This window comes from Struthio camelus, chromosome 14 (genome assembly GCF_040807025.1).
Source record: "Struthio camelus isolate bStrCam1 chromosome 14, bStrCam1.hap1, whole genome shotgun sequence".
In the NCBI taxonomy this organism is placed as follows: domain Eukaryota; kingdom Metazoa; phylum Chordata; class Aves; order Struthioniformes; family Struthionidae; genus Struthio; species Struthio camelus.
Window position 1 is genome coordinate 15,319,115 of NC_090955.1, and position 13,527 is coordinate 15,332,641.

General features: G+C 35.0%; 1 protein-coding gene across 8 annotated transcripts in view; it reads left to right on the top strand.

The window, feature by feature from the left end:
* The window catches only part of DENND6A (DENN domain containing 6A), a 38,342-nt gene that overhangs the window by 13,286 nt on the left and 11,529 nt on the right, over positions 1-13,527 (top strand). For 5 of the 8 annotated variants that reach the window (XR_011134441.1, XM_068906967.1, XM_068906962.1 and 2 more), the window contains exons 4-12: positions 2,625-2,737; positions 3,769-3,849; positions 4,449-4,554; positions 5,530-5,609; positions 7,093-7,155; positions 7,790-7,845; positions 8,220-8,342; positions 8,517-8,612; positions 11,751-11,845. Coding sequence is in view for 7 of the 8 variants with exons in the window: in XM_068906962.1 (XP_068763063.1) it covers positions 2,625-2,737; positions 3,769-3,849; positions 4,449-4,554; positions 5,530-5,609; positions 7,093-7,155; positions 7,790-7,845; positions 8,220-8,342; positions 8,517-8,612; positions 11,751-11,845 (813 nt within the window). In the remaining variant the exon portion in view is untranslated. Of the gene's footprint in view, positions 1-727; positions 837-2,624; positions 2,738-3,768; positions 3,850-4,448; positions 4,555-5,529; positions 5,610-7,092; positions 7,156-7,789; positions 7,846-8,219; positions 8,343-8,516; positions 8,613-11,750; positions 11,846-13,527 lie in introns of all 8 variants that reach the window. The other 3 variants (XM_068906965.1, XM_068906966.1, XM_068906963.1) reach the window with 2 other exon arrangements.

Sequence of the window (13,527 nt, forward strand, 5' to 3'; positions counted from 1 at the left end):
AAATGAGCTAACTGGGTCTTACTCTTATTGTGATTGGCTGCAAATTTGTCTAGTATTCAAAAGCTGTATTCAAGGTATAAAATAATGCCTTAGGAACAAGGGCTGATTTTTTTCAGATAAGAACGATAATAAAGTTATTTTAGGCAAAATAGACATATAATACATATAATAAGAGGGCTTACTTTTAGCAGGAAAGAAACCAACTTTTTTGATTTTTATAATGTGACTACATGTAGGTTCCTGATCATCCATGGCAGAAGTCCCAAATGGTATGGGGGGAGGGGCAGGATTACCTGCATAAAAGGCCATGTTCTAGAAATTAGGTAGAAGTAAATGCATTTTGCTTTATTTATTTTTCATTGTAGACTGTAATATAGAAAAGAAAGCTTTGTGTAATATAACAGTAAAGGAAGCTATGAGCTTGCAGCTAATTTGAGGTTAGTCTGTCCCAGGTTTTCATGATTTAAAAGCACACAAAAGTATCATACAGTATCATCCATTGATTATTTTCTTGTGCAGAAGGGAGAAGCAGAAAGATGAATTTTAATTTATATTTTTTTCTTTTACAACTGTGGTCAGAAATCAGTTTAAGACTTGTAATGATCATGAATTTAAAAAAAAAGGATTTATGAGGCACTAGGTCATGCCACTCCTTGGGTTTTTGAAGCTAAGTTATTTATTACAGTTCTCTTTTTAAAAAAAAATACTTCTGTCTTTGCATGGATAGCTGAAGAAAGAACATTTACCTACCTTTTCAAATTCTACGTACAGGAAGAGCTTGCTAAAGAAGAAGCCACCAAATTCTGAATGGTATTTCAATATGTTGATCATCAAAGGTAGCTTACATTTAGGTCTTCTCTGTATAGCTTTTTGTATTAGCCTAGTTTGCTCAAATTAAGGGAACTAGCTGAATAAATTTGGAGAAAATATTTAGCGCTCTATTATTGGCATGTAAGGTATTTTTCTTGGTATTTACCTTGTTGGGCCCATGTGGCTCAGCACTTGTTTTGGTTACGTGTCTGGATCAGTTCATGGGTAGCCCATGGTATAATGTTTTGCTACTCTCAATTTTGTCTTGGTGCATTGTGGTTTTTCTACTGCAGCTTCTGGGTGTCCTGAGACTCAGGCTTGAATGCTGTGAACGTGACAGCGTTAAACCACACTGCCAGTTGCACAGCCAGATGGATCTGGCTTAGGATTTGGGGTATTGGTTCTTGCTGCGTTTGTATGTATGTAGATGAAGGAGAAGCAAGAAGATGAAATTGAGTTCTTAATCTACAGAATATTTATCTGGAGAATGGAGCTCTGCCTCAGTTATTTAGTCAGTTAGCACTGATTGATTTAACACAGGACAGTTGTGTAGAGTCCAGAGGAAAATTATTGACTTCAGAATTTTTTTTTTCCTAGAGATCTTTGCAAATTTTGTCCAAAAGCTGTAAGAGCAAAGATCTAATGAAGTTCTGTTCAATATGGATTAGCATGTGTCCGTTGCCATCTGTAAGCCTACTGCCCTAACGGTAGCTACAAGTTCAGTAGTAGATCAGTTTCCGTAGCCATTGACATGAAGGTTTACACTGCTTCTGTGAGGATGTTGTGCTGTAAGGTAGCTTGGCAGTGCTCAGGAGGTTGTCTCAGTTGATTGTGTTCATTAGTTACACTTTGAAAGGGGTTTTTGTTTGTGTTTTTTAAAGCAGGTTTGCTAGGATGACTAGTGTGCCTGCATGTTCTAATGATTCTACCTGTCTCCCTTACCACTGGTCCCATGGATAGCACAGTCTGTTCAGCTTATATATATCTTCCCTTTGAACTTTAGGATTTTTTGCAGCCTCCTCTGTTTTAACAGCAAACATCATTTTTAATGGTGAGAAAATACCCGTGAGGGTATTGGTGATACAAGTTCTGATATTACAGTTCTCATGTTCCACTGGGGAAAGTTTCTTTGAGCTCTGATCCAAAAATTAGCCCTAAGTTATTTGCAGACTGCAAGTAGTTAGTACATTTAGCTACATTTTCCTTTCAGAAATCCATTTGAATAGAAGTGAAGGAAGACTTCGCTCCTTGGAGGTGTTACTGGAACGTCTGTTCTTGTCCTGTTGTGGAACTCCCCTGATGTGACTTTGCGTTAATAGAAAATATATTATTTAAATATATGTATATGTATTATATTTATATTTTGTCAGCATCTTGAGGAAGTCTGCATTTCACTCACTTTTCTGCAGTTGGTATTTTAGCCCTTAGGAATACTAGTCCAATCGTAGGCATCCACATGGAGCTAGAGGTCAGCATGGTGCACTGTTACAGTATGACTGATAAATTAACTTCCCCTCTTTGGTATCAAAAAAGCTAAGTGCAGTTATCGACAGCAAAATGACATGTGGTCAAGATGATCAAAACTGTAGAACCAGACCAATAAAATATGGGAAAATAGTGGGAGGACAGCTACTAGTAGAGCTGTTAGGGACATGACAATCTAAGTCCTTAAAGCTAATGAAGTCACTGGGAGGCAGAGACATTTTTTTCCTTTTGCTCAAAAGAAGGCTATTTATTGTTATCACAGAATTGCTCACTTTAAAAAAGATCAGAATAAAAAATTCCAAATACTGTTATTTGTTGTTTATATCTAGGTTGTCTTGGGGACACACAGTTTTGTTTCAGACTTCGACGGTCTTCTGGAAGAAAAGTCTCATTGTGTTGTTTTCTGGACCAATTGGATAGAGACCTACCAGTTTACTTAAAGGTTGGGAATAAGAAAAAATGAAGTTAATCTCTCTGGGTAATAGTAATGGATAGATGTTCACATTTACAAAGATGTTTAAAAAACAAAAACTCCGAACTGGATGTCTTGAAAGGCAAAGCTCAGTGGATTTATTTGGTAGTATGACATAATATCATAATATCTAACTAATAAGGACTTCTGCTAATTATCCTTTAAATGTTCATTATCATATATTTTGCACTGCAAGGAATTACATTGGTGACCAGACCTGTTTTGTTACTGACTGGAAACCTGAAGATCAATTTATAAGAACCCTTATTGCAAATACGAAGTGTTTTGTAACTTTTTATAAGACCTACATTGAGAGATTCCTCTCTGTCTCTCCCTTTCTTTTTTTTAAAGATGGAGGAGTTATCTAAGAGAGGTAACGGTCAAAAAGTTGTTCTTGGCAGAATGTTAATGGAACACTGAGGTCTGTAACTATGCTAGTAGGAGTGTTGCTCTCAAATTCCACTTAGGTTGGTTTATACGGCGACTAGTTGAATTCCTGTCTGTAGGAAGGATGAGGCTGATGTTTTAGCTTTGAAATGTGAGAGAATGCCTCTTTAATACTCTGAGAATCTTTCGGAACTAATGCATTGGAAGAGTGGCTTTTGTCTTTATTTAAAAGCCAGGGCTTCTTTAAGTTTGGGGTTGTTTGGTGTATGTGTGTGGTTGGTTGGTTGGTTATTTTAACTGCCAAAATCTTTTTAGAACAACTTTGCAAGATTGCATGCTGATTTATTTCTCAGGGATTTAATTCTGTTTTTACTTTCATGGTGTTTCAAGAGAACGTAGGTGAAAGAATAATAAATACAGAAAGCACAGTTACTTCCACACACTGTTGCTTTCTCTTCAAAGGAGTTACAAAAAATTTTAATGTCAATAGAAAAGATAATCCTTATAGTTTATTACATCTAATCAGCTTCAGAGCTTGTAAGGAAATGAGCTTGCTCCTGCTCAAAAAGAAAGATGATATCAGGTTGTATTGAATTCTTTTGATTCTTTTGCAGAAGGATCCAGCATATTACTATGGCTACGTATATTTCAGACAAGTTCGAGACAAATCGTTAAAAAGAGGCTATTTCCAGAAGGTAATTTAAATTAACTTGGCAACATATTAATTCCACAGCTGGTTATTTTCAGTGTCTTAGGGGAAACAGGATGAGTATCTTGATCTCTTAACAATTTTGCTTCTGCTGTTACCGGTCATTTGAGTGAGAGTTAGGTAGCTTTGAATGGGAAGTGGAAAGGAAAAATATGTAGTAATTATTGTGTTTTCACAGTACGTTTTGTTTACTAAGTCTGTATGAAGCCCAGGAATAATTTGTGTGACGTTTAGTCACCCGGAAGAATAGTCTGTAATGGGTAGTTCATAGTTATTTTTTGCAGGTATGGCTGTTACTAAATTCTTTGTGATTTATAGTAAACTGGTCAAACTTTGCATTAATAATACTACATTCCAGCTGCCCTCTCAGTACAAAACCTTATTTTGTATTAAAGCAATAAGTTTGGAACTCTTGGGAACTGTTCGTTTGCGGTTGCCTATAGTTAAGCGTGTGGTTGACTTGTTTGTGTGAAGAGTTCACTTGATGCTTTATGAGAATTACTGGTAGAACTGAAAGTTCTGTTGGGAGAGGAGTTTAACTTAAAACCGTATTTTTATAGACTGTTTTGTTACTCTTTATTCCAGTCCTTGGTCCTCATCAGCAAACTACCATACGTCCACCTCTTTCGCACTGTGCTTAAGCGAATAGCACCAGAATATTTTGAAAAAAGTGAAGCTTTCCTGGAAGCAGGTAGTGGCACTATTACATTGTTCTGGAAGAGCTCCTAAAGTACCATTGTGTTTGTTTTGGAGAAATAACAAACAACACTGTCCCATTCTAGTTTGCATGTCTGTCTTCATTCAGAACAGAGTGCTGAAACTTTAGGAAACTGGCTTGTTTTCTAGATGATTTAAAAGAACTAATCTAATCCCGGATCATTTCCAGAAAAGGAAAAGCAAGAGAGCAGCACTTACAGGTGCTTTGGTCTTACTCTAGCGCCTTTTTTTTTTTTTTTTAAGTGCCGAAAGGGGCTAAATGGGAAAATTATTTGCTCTTTGCCCGAAAGTGCTGTATTCTTTGTACCGCTTTACCCCATACAACAGTGTTCTTATTCTTCCACTGAGCAGCAATTTGTGGAAATTGTTTTTGATAAGGGTTGTATTTTTTAATTACCTGTAGATAAACAGGTTTTATCTTGTTCATAATACAATTTTTCATAAGAAAAGGTCTGCAGAAACTGCTAGAATAATATACATAGCTGTTTATGACAAAACGCTGAAAAGCTTCCTAGTCAAGCTATTTCTACATCTCTTAAGATTTATTTTTTCCTTTTTCTAAACTACTTGGGTTTGTCTGTTCAACAGCTAACTTACATAATTGTATGTGCTCTTTTCAAAGTTTCTTAAGATGTACTTGCATGAATTCTCTTGCAGCATGTTTCTTAAACTGATTGTGAGTCTGGTTGCTACAAAAAATAGAAAACAAGATGGTACCATTTTCTTGAAATCAATAACTTCTTATAGTTCTACTGAAATAGCACATTAAGAATGTGAAAAATGCAATAACATTTCCTTAGAGTATGGACTGCACAAAACATAAGTAGAAAGGTTGGGGGATATCAGCATTAACTTAAGATGTCTCTACGTACAAAGTTGACTACAATATCATGGGTTGCAGCATGTATGAAATAGCTATAAAGTATACGATATATTTTTTTTTCTTAAGTTTGTAGTGATGTTGATCGTTGGCCACCCCCAATTCCAGGGGAAATACTACATTTGCCCATTATGGGTATTATAATGAAGGTAAATACTCTTTTTTTTGAGTTTTTTTTTGAGTTTTTTTCCTCTCCACTTACTGTATATGTATTCAGTGTATTCTGCTTTGTTTTCAGTGTCTCGTTCTTCAGAACAGGAATAGACATAAACTCCACTCAGTGAGGGCTGGAGAAATCTTGATTAGGTTCCTTAATTTTTATATATATATATATATATTTTATTCTTTTATTTAATGTTGGTGCATGGGTTAATATGTAGTTTATGTAGACAGAAGAAATGTTTCAACATAACTCATTTCTGAATCTTCTAAATTTTACTAATAATTGTCATTTCAACATTATTTCTCTGGAATATGCATTGAGAGGCTTCAATGCTAATTTTATTTGTGCTATCAAGCGTTACATAAAACTTCAAATATTGAGAGTTAAATTCCAGTTAAGTAAATGGAACATATCAATGAAAATCATTCTTGTCTCTGAAGTTTGACCAAAAACACTCCCTATTTTGGCTCCCATGCCAGAGTTTAATTTTGTGGCTGTTGCTGACTTTCAATACAAGTGTAGTAAGTCTGAAGAAAGCTATTAAAGCTGTATCTAGTTCGTGGAGAAGAACTGTAGCGGTTAAAGGATGGCTAAGAACTGGGCCTCTGGGAGTCATAGTATCTTCATATGGAATGGAATTAAATGAACTTAATGCATCTAGAGATTACAGCTGGAAGTAAATTCTGAGCAGATCCTTTCAAGCTTATGGCTAAGACACGTGCATCACCAGGTAGAGGAAGGGAAAGCTTCTGAAGCTATTCTGTAAGAAAAAATTTAATGAGACATTGTTCTGGATGCTGGGTGATGATGGTGAGTGTCAGATACGTCTTGTTTGGGAATTGCCTACGTTCATCTCGTTAGTAGTTCTCACCCATGAGAGCTGAGATTGCGTTCCTAAACTCAGTGAAGCCCTAATTTCTGTCTTCAGTAGTATCATCACTGTTTGCTTCCCCCCCCCCCCCCCAACTGTTTGGGCAGTTAGTTTAATCATCACTTATATGTTAGATCCACTTGCCCACCCCAGCCTCTGATGTGATTAAATCTGTAGTAATGCAAGACTAACAGGTGCAGAGTGTGAGGTCAGGAAAAGATACCTGTACCAATGCAGTACCCTATAACTTTACTTCAGATGTTTCTCTTTACTATGAAAACATTTTGATTTTTATTTATTGTAATAGTTATGACTAATGTTAACAGTAACACTTCTTGTTTTAACTGAAGTATAATTTTCATGTTCTAATGTTCAATTTAATAATATAATACTACATAGGACAGTGTATTAATTCCTGTAGCAACGATCTGCAGTCTTTAGCTATGTATTCATTGTCATGTGAATGTTCAATAGAGTGAGTTAAGAATCATATTGTGTTACATCCTCTTTAAATGTTACATCTTGTCCATAAGTATTCTTAGTCTCTGCTGGATTAGATACAAGGAAAAGAAATTTTTTTTCTTTCTTTCTTCCAAAGTTGCGGATTCCAACATACCGTGACAAGCCTGGAACAACCCAAATAGTACAGAATATGCACCAGGTAGAGATTAGATATTGCTGTTGTATACATCACCATGATAAATAGCTGCCTTCGTTCTCGTTAAACTAACTTCTCCATAAAAGATTGGAAGCAGGTCCTCGTACGCTTTGTAATAATGAAATCCGCAGTCTTTGAAACTGAGTAGAAGAGTCTAGGATTGAATTCCTCATGGAAAAGCTATTTTAACCCAGTTATCTCAGGCACCTTAGGAGAGGACAATAGTTGTCCAACCCATGGAAGAAGAGGATGGTTGACTAACAGAATCGCTTAACTTGAACGTCCTTTCCATGAGTGAAACTATACTAAACCATAGTTTTTTTGGATGACAAAAAAACAAACATTAAAAATATTTACTTAGCCTAGAAGATAGATACAAAACCAAGTCTGTCTGTGCCTTCATATGCTGTGTGACCGTGGCTTGAAACAGCTTAAGTGTTTTGTATTGTTTCTGGACTGAAAGTCATGTGTCCGTAATCGGGAGACAAATCTTGCTTTTAAGCAAATAGTTACTGTTGTAGTAGTACATATTTATGGTACATATGATTTACTGACTGTAAGCATTTAAAGGAAACTGTATTAATTAATACTTGCTTTATTATGGTGACTAAAAAACTAGCATTGCGATGTCTTTTAGGCAGATGCACAAATCTCCATGGCCTTACCTACTGTTCATGAAGTAGACCTTTTCAGGTAGGAGTTTGGACTGATTTATCCCTAGTTGTGAATTTCTACAACTAATAACTAGTTCTATAACTAATAACTAGACTAATAGAGTTCCATAACACAGAACTCAAACTTTACTTGCAAACGAAAGCAGTGTTATTTTTAATACTCTTCTTCCTGTCAAGCTGGCTAAAAAACAGTTCAGACAACACACGGGTTGAAACAGCAGTAAATAAAAGCAAGTTCTTTAAATGTTCCCTTTTGCAGTAATATTTTATTGTTTCAAGTGATTATTGCATGCTACTTGAAACTTGCTTTTTTTATGCACTTCTGTCACTTAATCAAATACCTATATCTTTTAGTTATGTGAAGTGTATTAAAATCTTTTAATCTGTTTTTAGGTGTTTCTGTCCAGTATTCTTTCACATTCAGATGCTCTGGGAACTAGTATTGCTAGGAGAACCACTTGTTGTGATGGCACCATCACCATCTGAATCTTCAGAAACTGTATTAGCGCTTGTTAGGTAAATACAGCGGAGCTTCCAAACTAACAACTGAGTGAGTCGTTGCAGCTTGCAGCTGAATGCGGCTTCAGTTGATCTGAATCTAACAGACTTACACATTTTAGATTTGCGTATTCTTTCATGACATTTTGCATTGTATGCGTACAATAAGCTTATCCTCTTTTTACTCTGCAGTTGTATTTCACCGTTAAAGTACTGCAGTGATTTCAGGCCATACTTTACCATACATGACAGTGAATTTAAAGAATATACAACTCGTACACAAGCCCCGTAAGTAAACTGGATTTGTTGTGGAGGTGTTGCTTAAAATTATAAATAAGGCTTGTCTTACGGAATACAGTAATTAACTATTTTAAGTAGTCTCTCCAATTAGGTAGGCTAGAGAAGTTATGAAACAATGCCATAAATAACTGACATTATCTCATAATTAAACTACTCTGAGCTTAACCGATTTCTTGGGTGCAGAGTAAGTAAAACTGGAAATATGAAAGCAAGATGCATTTTTGCTGTTCAGCCAGGCTTTGCCTATGCGATATCTGCTCTAAAATAGCTCTGTGGAAATTCTGTTCTGTAATCACTTTTTATCTTGAAGTAATTACTGAACAAAGTGACTTTTAAAATCTAGCATCCGCACAGCTGTTTTGCAAGTTAATCTAGATGGTGTCCTGGTTGAGACTATCCTCTTAAAAGTGCATCTTTTCACTAAATTTATTAGAAAAATGTTTTAAATACTTCAGAAATTAAGATCCTTTTTGAAGAACATGAGTCTCAAATCTTCTACAGAAAAGTCTGTGAAACTGCCTTAAGGATTACTTTGCTCCTTCACTTTTTTAATCATACTCTTGTTGTAAGAGGATGAGTATCAAAATATTTCTTCATAATATAAGTTACTGAAATTAAACTTGATTTGGGAATGGATTATATAGTTAGATTCGACGATCTTTTTTTTTTTTTTTTTTTTTGAACAAATGTCTTCTAATGTCTGAACAGACAATGACTGTTAGGTTAAGATTTTTTTAACTCTGTGATGTTTTTTTTCCTCTCCAAAAAAACCTATTTCCAGAAATACAGCAGTAGAAAAATATCCAAACATAGACATTATGTATGAGATTGTATTCCATGAGACTGGTTATGTAGTATGTAGTTTAGTTTCTGAAAATAATTCAGAGAAGAATTTGGCTAAACTTTAGTGTTAAAAAATGTTTAAAAATTGCATCTACTCAGGTATAGCAGAGTAGAAAGGTTGTTTACTAGTATTTGAAATGGAGCTAAAATCCGTCTGGCTTCTTTGTTAAAATCTATAAAAATCAGAAAGAGGCTTTTAAAGCAATGACTCTAAGAAAGAGAGAAAGAATTCAGATGATGCAGATTCTGTGTATTTTCTTCCGGGAGAAAGGAGCAAGGGGTGTTTTGATTTATTATGCTCTTTCCAGAAATTACTGCAGTGGTTTAAAAACAGAATTTCTTCTGGAGAATACAATAGATTAAGGCTCCAAAAAGATACCAAGTAGCTTTCTACAAATTCTTGCTATTGTATCACCAGTAGCAATGGAATAATATTCCTCATGATTTGCTACTAATGTACCTTGACCTGGATAATTTTTTTGTGTGAACAGATGATTTACTTTAACCTTTGGTCTTCTGCAATTAGTAAAATAATTTTAGGTCTTAAATTCTTTAGTTCAGTTCATATACATTGGTCCAAACCAATTGCGTCCAAAACTTGCCTTTTACTTCCCAGAGTAAAGATGTGAGATGATTTGATAGCTATTTTAAGTTAGACTTGGCTAGTCTTGGTCCATTCCTAGGGAGAAGGAAGATCGTCTATCGTTTGTGATCTTTTCAGTCATTCAGTTTGTTTCTTAGCTTGATTTCATTATTTGACTTGAGCATGAAAAGAACATAAACGGTCATAAACTTAGTTTTCAGAGTACAACAAAAGAATGTATTGAGACCTTTTATGGATGCTGTCTTTGTCATTGTTTTGGAAGAAAAGATTTAAATTGTGTATAGTAGCACTGAAAAATCACAAACAACGTTTGCAAGTCTCAGTGAATTTATATGACTAGTACAAGTGAGATTAACAAGATTATAGAAACAGCAGAAAATTCAAGTGAGTGGAGGAAAAAATACATATAATAAATATCTGGAATAAAATGTTTTCAGGCGATTATACTCGAATAGCAGTAATATTGAGAATAAATTATGTGCTGGTGAAGGTTGAGTTCAGTGACAAGCAAGAAAAGATGTCAGAGAAACCGATGCATTTTGTTGTTGATCATTCTAAGGTGTCATAGAGTTGAGAGATGAAAATTTTTATTTGACAGTCCAGACGTTATACTAAGTTACAGAGCTGTGTGATCAGGTTTTCGTTGTATCTGTGAATTCCTAATACGTTTTTTTAAATGCATATTGTTATAATTAGTAAGTGGAGGAAGGAGGGAAAGTCAAAAGCATTTGTAGGTTAACATAGAACTTGATGCCTAGTTGTCATCATGGCGCAACTGGAAGAATGGAATACAAATTTAAAGAAAGATTACTTGCTGTTTCCTTTCCTCCCCACCTTGCCTTGAGAAACAGGGAACTTTTTAAGGCTGGTGTACAGAAAGTGATAAAATTTGGGATTTGTAAAATCAGTCTGAAGAAGTGACAACCTGTTTTTAGTATAGCAGTTCCAATGGGGCTAGCAGTAATGCTCTCTCATCTGCTAACATTTAGCTACAAAATGGATGGCAGCCGCTGTACCAAAATATGTGGTGTTATTTCTCCATATTAGCTTTATAAATCCCAAATTCTGTTTTAGGGCTGATGTTACTACCTCAGAAGTATCTGCACACAGTGCAGACAGAAAATCTTACAGCTTGTGAGCTTTGGGTTAATGCTTTGCTAGTAACGTGCTTGTGCTTCACCACTTGATAACTGCTTTTTAACGAAGAGCAATAAGGTGTTGGGAAGGAAGTAAAATAGTACATGTCTCTCCTTATTCTTGTCATCTGAGCAGTAGCTCAGATGAGAAGTCTTGCACACATGACAGTCATATTGATGTGCACAGTCAAGTACCAAGTGTTTTGTCATAATAAAACCTTAAAAAATAGTAGCCTGTCTTTCTAATATATGGTCAGATTCCTGATCATTTAACAAAATAGCGATAATTCAGATAATATTCTGTTTTCATTAGTGCGAGTGGGCAAAATTTAGCCAAGAATCTGTGAAGAACTTTTATTCTCTGCTACGGTTTGGACTTTAAATAAGATGCATCTGTTCTGCCATTCTATAAGTTTTAGAAACTCTGATAAACTTATCGTGCTCTTACATGTAACTTCATGTGTAACTCTTAAAAAAATAAGTGCAAAAGCAAAATAATGTAATAATTGTGTTATATTTTAAACATTATCTCTATATTTCTAGACCATCTGTCATTTTAGGGGTGACAAATCCTTTTTTTGCTAAAACACTCCAGCACTGGCCCCACATTATCCGAATTGGAGATATTAAACTTCCAGGTAAGATACAGATTCTGCTACAGTCCTGTACTACAAGATCTAAAAATACATTATGACCTTATTTGCTGTCCAGGAGTTCATTAGCGGGATAGCTCTATCTGTGTGCTTATTAACCGACATATAGAATTTAGTTTAAGGAATAAAACAATGCCAACTAAGTTCTCGCAGATGAATATCTGTTAGATGAAATTGAGCTCTTTAGTACTGTATGTCTTATACTGCCAAATCCTAGTATCTTACATGTAAAAGGTAGTAATACTCAGTAGTAGTAATGTTTTGTCTAAACTTTCACGCAATCCTGGTTTTGTCTCTCTACCAATAAGGTAATATACAGAGAAACATAATTTATTTCTGATGTTAATTTTAGGATGAGTAGAATGTAATAAATTAGTCACAGCAAGTGCACAGAAAATAAGACTCATGTTAATGTTACAGTATTATAAAAAGATGACTGCTGACAGCATTTTAATAAAATAATTCTAATCTTGCAGTAGCCTAGTCATTGTTGATTGTTCAAGTTGGATGATTTCCTTACGTGAGCAGGACTTTATTTTAAACTTTGGGTGGCATATGAATTGTCGGCCTGTAATAGAATCCTGTGGTACTATAATTATGAAATGAAGTTCCTGAGCTTAGCTATTTACTGTGACAGGTTCACTATTCTACTTTGAAAGTGAGAGTTCATAGCTATCCAGTTAGAATAACTATTCTACAAAACTTAATGTCATATTATGTTATGTTCCATGTCGAAGTATACTAAATTAGTTCAGCGTTAGGTACTGTCTTCAATGTAATTAGGCAATTTTTTGTTTACCTTACATTAAACTTAAAAATATCACGCTGGCCTGTACTTCAGAATACCAGTTTTGGAAAACAGCTAGCTGATGTGTAGGAAATTGGGAGGTAAAAAAAAATAAATAAATAAAAATCTTAAATTATCAAACCTCCATTTAGCCATATGTACAGGTTGCCCTTAAAATTAATATGCAGTTTCAAGGATGAAATTCTGAGGTTTTGGTGCAGATACGTGATTTGCTTAGTCAGGAAGTTCCAGAGATGTCTGTCTCACCTGCCTTTAAAAATTTCAGGTTTATTTCTTCAGGGACAAAGAGAGGGGTTGTGATGTTGTTTCTTTTCCACTCACCCTGGCAGTTTCAGTAGTAATTTATACTGTTATTTTTTCTGAAGTCTAGCATCCAGCTAGATCTAAAAGCTAAGTTCTGTAGGATTTAAGAGACTGGAGGAAGATATATCTGGCTGGAGAAGGATATATCTGACCAAAACCTATTGCGAAGGAGATTTGAAATCATATTCTTAGTTCATGGCTACTGTTTAACTTCTGTATACATAACAATTGTTATTTTGGTCAAGGTACGAAAGACTCGTTCCTGAAAGCATTCACCTAAACAGAAATGAAGGAAGATGGAATAAAATTTGACATTAATGAAACAAATATTCACTGCTATACAGGCAGTATTTTTCTTTGGCTGCTTTGGTTCAGAAGGTCTTTTTCTTCATTATTTTCCTTTTTTTTTCCTTTTTTTCTCTTTTTTCTTTTTGACAGAGAGCCCTTATATAAAATGAAAAGCCTGTAGGGTGTTATTTGTCTGTTTACTGCATGTTTTTGGATATGTTCTTGGATGCTTGTTTGTTTTTGATGCCTCTTATTATATTAGATTGAC